Here is a 6,758-nt window from a genome sequence, read left to right on the forward strand (position 1 = left end):
TGAAGTTCCTTGTTCTCCCACTTTCAAGTAGTGTGACTCTGAGCAAGTTATGTACCTCTTGAAGCTTCAGTTTTCCTCTCTGTAGAGTATGGATAATAACTTCCATGTCTATCTCATAGGTCATTTGGGAATGTCAAATGAGGGTAGTATATGAAACTGCTTTTGCAAGCTTTTTAAATTTATTGGCCATCTGTCATCAAAATTATTTATATAAATGTTGAATGAATGATAACTTAATCTGAGTGTACTCAATTGCTTCGGCAGATTTGGATTAGAGGTTGGACTTTATGTACCTTGTAAGTGCTTTTCACTAGCCCAATTTTTAAAAAGATTTATTTATTTTATTTTAATCCCCCCCCCCACCCCGGTTGTCTGTTCTCTGTGTCTCTTTGCTGCATCTTGTTTCTTTGTCCACTTCTGTTGTTGTCAGCGGCACGGGAAGTGTGTGCGGCGCCATTCCTGGGCAGGTTGCACTTTCTTTCGCCCTGGGCGGCTCTCCTTACAGGGCGCACTCCTTGTGCGTGGGGCTCCCCTACGCGGGGGACACCCCTGCGTGGCAGGGCACTCCTTGCGCGCATCAGCACTACGCATGGGCCAGCTCCACACGGGTCAAGGAGGCCCGGGGTTTGAACCGTGGACCTCCCATGTGGTAGACGGACGCCCTAACCACTGGGCCAAGTCCGTTTCCCACTAGTCCAATTTTTGAAAATTTCTTAGCCTCTCTGTTAGTAGCTACTTAGTCCATTTCTGAATAGGTAGCAGGCCTCTGGTACCGCCCAAACTTTCTCTGGCCACCTGGGATCTGTTCTTCAGCACCTCTCTTGGTAAGAGTAGTTTTCAGGCTAGTTTTCCTTAGGCACTAGGGCCTCTCTCCAGGAGCTTACAGGTCTTCAGAGCAGTTTTGTAACTGAAACTTGACCATTGTTACCCTAGTGTTCTTTTTTTAGAAATTCTTAAAACATGTTTTTAAAAACTAAATGTATTTTTCAGAAAAATTTTTAGGGAGGAGAGGCATTATTTTACATTGCAGATCTTTAATGTCTGGTTTAACAGAAAAGTCAGCTGGATTCATATTTGCTTCTTGCATTCAATCTGTTGTGATAATCACTGTCATATAGCTTCCAGAAAAGTAAGTACACTACAACTGGCAGAATTCACAGGTAACTTGAATCGCATAAATTGAACAACTTACCACGTCTTCTTTTTCATGGCAAAGATACTTTCCAGCTCCTAAGCCATGAGCTTTTTTATTCACTCTGCTGCCAGGAATCACTCATCTCTTATCAAATAAGCTGTGCTTCCTAAGTTCCCATCTCAGTATCCCTTTCCAGGTCATAGTTCAAGCATCTTGAGTCACCCAGGAGCCCAGAGTGCAGCCAGGTTTACAAACTACCCCTAATGTTCTTTTGAATGTGGTGGGGCAGGTAGCATTAAATCAAAGCTAGAATTCTCAAGCGACCCAGGATCACATATTACTTACAGGTTGTCAGAACAGCTTCTCAAGATGACTGTGGTACCTCATGCGACAGAAATCATGCAACTTGTCACTTCCCACATATACCAAGTAAAGAGTTCATTAATGTGGATGCAAGGGCATACATAGCAGTGATAGCTTGAGCTGCCTGCCTTCCTCTCATTTGCGTCAAAACTTGCTCAGTGTTCCACCCTAGAGGCTTATATTTCTGTCATTTACCTAGAATGTAGATTCAAGCTCTTAGTGTTTCTTTAACAATTTTCTTCCAAGGAGTTTTTGGTGAGATTTGTCAGCAAGACAGTTCTACCCCTTTGATAGGACCCTTTTAGAGAGTCTAAACTGAGAACTTCAGTCTTGTTACTTTCATTTTGGTTCATTGAACCAAAGCATACATGGTTCTGATGAAAAAGCCAAGTGTTTCTGTTGTGATCATCAGGACTGGGGAAATTGATCCTTTATGTATGACCTAGTACTTACAGACTTCTAGAATTCTAATCTGTAAAGTGATATTATTGTCACTGTATTTGAAGGTATTCTTACTAACTATGGTACAGGACTTATTTTAAGAATAAGTCTCACCTATTTTTCTTACTGTTTCAGCTGTTTAGACTAAGATTGTTTGGGGATCTTAATTTTGATCTTGATATATATATATATATATATATATATATATATATTGCCCTATCCTAAAAATGCCAGAGTTTTCATGTAGTCCAAAGAAACGTCATATTATCCATAGTCATTCAGTGACTGATCTAGACTTAATTTAGGAGTTTCTGGCTGAGATGAGACCCTTGGCCCTTTTTAAGGCTAAACTGAGAGAGAGAGGAGAAAGAAAGGAGGAAGAATAATATTGGTTGTGGGTTTTATTAATTTGCATTATAGTAAAAGTATTGATCAGTAAAACTAAAGCCATATTGCTTTCTCTTTTTCGTATGGTGGGATTAAGAGCTGTTCATCTCAATTGCAGGTGTGTTCATCCTCGAGGAGGTGTGATTCAGAGTGTTTCATCATGGAAGCATGGCTCAGGCACGCAGTATGTTAGCACCCGGCAAACACAGTCATGGACTGCTGTGACTCCCCAGCAAACTTGGGCTTCGCCTGCAGAAGTTGTTGACCTTACCTTGGATGAGGATAGCAGACGTAAATACCTACTGTAATACAATGTCACTGTGTTTCCTCTGCACTGTTCCCTTCCACTTCCTCCTCCTCTTTTTTGTGGCACAGAAGTTCATTGTCATAGCTTCAACCTCAGAAGCTGTTTGTGGTATTTGTTGAATTGAAACTCATGGAAAATTGCCTCTCATCCTTTTTTAATTAAAAAAAAAAGTCACTTAGGAAAATAATTTATCAACAAAGAATTTTTCTTCTTTCCCTCAGTAAGAATATGAGAATGATGAATTTTACTAGCCAAACTTCATTTTATTTGGTGACATTTAGTCTTCAAAAACTCTGCCTTTCTTTTAGAATAATTTAGTTACCAGGTAAAATGGGTTTCAGTTTTTGAATCTTATATTTATTTTTCTTTGTAATGAAATTAATATCTAAACGTGACCACTATCAGCCCACCCTATTGGCACTCCCACCTTGGAGCATTTGCACACATATCAGCCAGGTCCTTATTGGCATCTAATAGGGCATGTGCATTTAAAAACCTCTCCTTAAAAATAGAAGATAGATTTATTACTTTTTTCTTTTAGCTTAAGTCTTCTGCCTTCTTTCCTGACTTTGCTCCTGGTTGACTTCCCATAATACAAATAAATGGCATTCGTCTTTATGTTTATAAATACTATTGAGGTGACTTGGTTGGTCTCCTTGTTGCAATAATCTTTAATTCTTTGGAAAATATCTCCTTTGGGGCAGAGACATTCAGATAGATACACATTCTTGGGTTTTCTGGGCATCTGAAGAGAGTATTAAGAGATCAATGGGAAAATTTTTGCTCTCAACTTTTTTTCATGGTTTATTCAAACAGCAGGAGAACATGAAACTTGTTTCTTAGGTAGAATATGAAATGTTTTGTGGCTTCTAAGGCTACAGGCACTTGAAAATCTGAGAGGAAAGTGCCTTCTTTCATAGCTGGTCTCCCCATAAAGGGTGTATAACAACCACTTAACACCTTGAGATGAGATTGACCTGATTTGGGTATTTTTCTTTCTTCCAAAAATTGGAAAAATCAAAATATACCATAAGAAATTCAATGCAAAGCACATTAATGGCACTGTAGGTTTTACAGTTTCTAAAAGAAATAGCAAAGAAGTAGTGGGAACTTCAGGGAATTCAGGAAATGCCAGCATTCGAGTTTTGTGGCATTCATTATTACCTTTGTTCTTATAACATGTTATAGTTACTAATGAATTCTTTTAAAAGCAATACCTAGAGTTAGAACACTATGTACTGTGCATAGGGGGAGTGAAATAGTATTTGCCTTAGAAGACCTCACTTTTTGCTTTTCATGGTGTGTTTGTTTTTTTAGTTTGTATATGTGTGTGTGTGTGTGCACGTTTTTTCCCATTTTAACCATAGATGTTGCTATGGCCCTTTGCTTCCTTCTCCAATTGCCTTGGTGGTGCTTCCTCATTGTAAGAGCATGGGAACTACGCTTTTCATTTTTCACTCAGTGAATGTTCATTTTACCAAGTGCCCATTCTGCGTGAGGCACTGTGCAAAGTGGGTGCTGTGGGGGCCACTGAGATGAATGAGACACACCCTGCATGTGCATGCATCAGAGTCTGGCTGGCCTTTTTTTTTTTTTTTGAGGATTAGTTTATTCCCTTACCCATTTTCCTGCTGCTTTGGTTCTTCTGCATACACTATCCTCCATGGCAGTGTATTTGAGCATGCGTTCTTTTATCTCCAATAGCATCTCGTTTGACCTGGCCTCTGTTCTTCATCAACTTTTTATTTTTCCTCCAATCTACTTTTCATAGATCAGGCTTTTAAGATCATGAACCTCCAGTTTTAACACCTCATTTATCAGTTTCTCATTTGGCCACAATTCTAGACAAAACCAAAGACCCAGAGGCCAGAGCAAAATAGGACCTTCTGCAAATTCACTACTGGTATATCCTTGGATCTTCACATTTTACTTTAGGATTAATTTATTGACTTTTACTGTTACACATCATTTTGACTTGAATTAAAATGCTAGACAAAGCAGAAATGTACAATTTCTGGGCTGTGTTTTCCAGGAAATCATTGGAAAGAGAAATAGGGTAGACTATATGACTTGAAGTTTTTGCAACTTATTTTTTCCCCATTATCAGGGCAGAGCCCAGTTTTACAGATCATTTTTTTGCTTAAACTGTTCTTACATTAACAGTATGTTTTGTCCAATCCCCATATAGCAGGCATATTTTCTTTAGCCCCTACTAGCCATTCTCTAAAGAGAGAACTTTTTTGGTGTGCCATGTGCAATGTGGATTGGGAGCAGAGAGTGGAGTTGTAACCAAGCTCCTCTTTGGCCTTTTGCTTTTACATCAGGTTGCACTTTTACCTCCCCTCTTCCTATTCTAGCACCCTAATGACTTGACTTGACACGCATGCCAGAACAGAGATTTAGAAATTAAGATGCAAAAAGGAGGAGGGGAGGAGGGCGGTAGAAAGTCAGCTCTCTTTCCTACTAATTTGGGACTTTTCTTTTCCACCTATTAACTAACAATAGAGAGATTAGGTTTCAACTCTTCTTTCATTGCAAAATCCAAAAGAGTGGGGATGTTTTCTGGCACTGTGATGATAAAATTCTGGTAAACAACTTATGTGAATTTGAAATTGCTTATAAAAGGAATTTTTAAAAACCAAAGTTTTGCATTTGGTAGCATAAGTGGTTCTTGATGTATCACAGGCTATTGTCTATTTAGAGTAACATCTGCTAAAATGGTGCACTTGGTCACAGATTGATTTATGCTATAGATTTGGTTAAGTTCCTCCTTCCCCTCTTTGAAACTACAGAGCAGTAACCCAGCGATTCCATTATCATGATCCCTTGTAACGTAAATGCTGCTCTTCAGTAGTTATCTTTTCATTCTAATTGAAGGGGCCAGACTGAGTGGACTCCATATTCTTTATAGTTGAGCATCCCATAAACTCTGCTTTCATTGTTATCAATTGTGAATATGAACTGTCTGATTTGCTGATTTAGTCAAATTGTTCATCATTACTTTTAGCAGATTAGCACCATAGGTAACTTAAATGAGTTTGTTGCCTGCTTTTTATATAATTTCACAAGATTTTTCAAAGAGCTAGGGGCGCAATTTTTGTCTTTTAGTTTAAAAAAAAATTTTTTTAAGGCAAAGAGCCCCTAATCCCTGTTTTTTCAGTATATGTATGATGTGACTTCCATGTATATATAAAAATGATTGCGCCCTAACCAAACTTCCTCAGATTGTGCACTGTTTGTTTAAAATAATCACGTGTTAGTCCAATGCTGTTGTATTTTTTTTCATTTTATTTAAAACACTACGTATTTCTTATTCTTTTAACAAATTTTGAAAGGGTAGTGATCTTAAAAAAAAATCACTGGATAACTAGGAAATATTTTTGTTGTTGTTTTGTTATTGTTGTTGTTGTTATTATTGTTTTTAAAGAGTAAAAAGGTCATCAAAGCCTTTTGCTCTCCCCTTACCGTGAAAATGAAATGTTAGCCATTGTATGGCTAAGAACCAATGCACTTGGTGGTTAACAGATCTGCTGTTGCTGGAGTTTGAGCATGGAACTTGATGCAGTGACGACAAATCATTGCTTAGAATTAATGTTTTAAAATGTGCAACTCTAGTTTTTAAAAAGAAATTTGGTTCTTCTTTACATTCATTATTTAGTTTTTGTTTCCATTTAGTATTTAATGGTCTTTGGAGAAAAAATAATAAAACAGAGTGTTATATATATATTTTTTGGTGCAAGATAAGATTTTCTGTTTTTTGAAATAAGTCTGTAGCATAAAGGTTAAACTATTTTAAGACAAAATAAAATAGAGTGTATTTAAACAATGATATTTTCTGAGGAGTTTTTTTCTGTCTGCTTCAGCTAATTAGGTGGTGCCTGGAGCAGTTCCCAAGTTACCTCTTGGATGCAAAAGCAGATTATATTTTGTTAACACTTACCGTTATAAGATGTCTGATTTTTCCAGGCAATAGTTGTATCCTTCCAAGACCCTACTTCCAAGATATTTCACAGATGGCCTGTGATGGGTCATATCTAGATAAAAATAACTTTGCATTAACTTTTGTGCAGTCCTACCTCCCTGCCCAGTTAGTCCTGGTTAAGCGGGAACTCCAGTAAAATTTCA

The 6,758-nt window shown here is 37.7% G+C and overlaps 1 protein-coding gene across 4 annotated transcripts in view; it reads left to right on the top strand.

The window, feature by feature from the left end:
• The window catches only part of ARK2N (arkadia (RNF111) N-terminal like PKA signaling regulator 2N), a 109,372-nt gene extending 102,913 nt beyond the window's left edge, over positions 1–6,459 (top strand). For all 4 annotated transcript variants that reach the window (XM_004484698.4, XM_004484696.4, XM_058277618.1 and 1 more), the window contains one exon: positions 2,445–6,459. In XM_004484698.4, the coding sequence (XP_004484755.1) occupies positions 2,445–2,634 (190 nt within the window). In that variant the 3' untranslated portion in view covers positions 2,635–6,459. The remainder of the gene's footprint in view (positions 1–2,444) is intronic.
• The last annotated feature ends 299 nt before the right edge of the window (positions 6,460–6,758 follow it).

Source organism: Dasypus novemcinctus, chromosome 16 (assembly GCF_030445035.2).
Source record: "Dasypus novemcinctus isolate mDasNov1 chromosome 16, mDasNov1.1.hap2, whole genome shotgun sequence".
Classification (NCBI taxonomy): domain Eukaryota; kingdom Metazoa; phylum Chordata; class Mammalia; order Cingulata; family Dasypodidae; genus Dasypus; species Dasypus novemcinctus.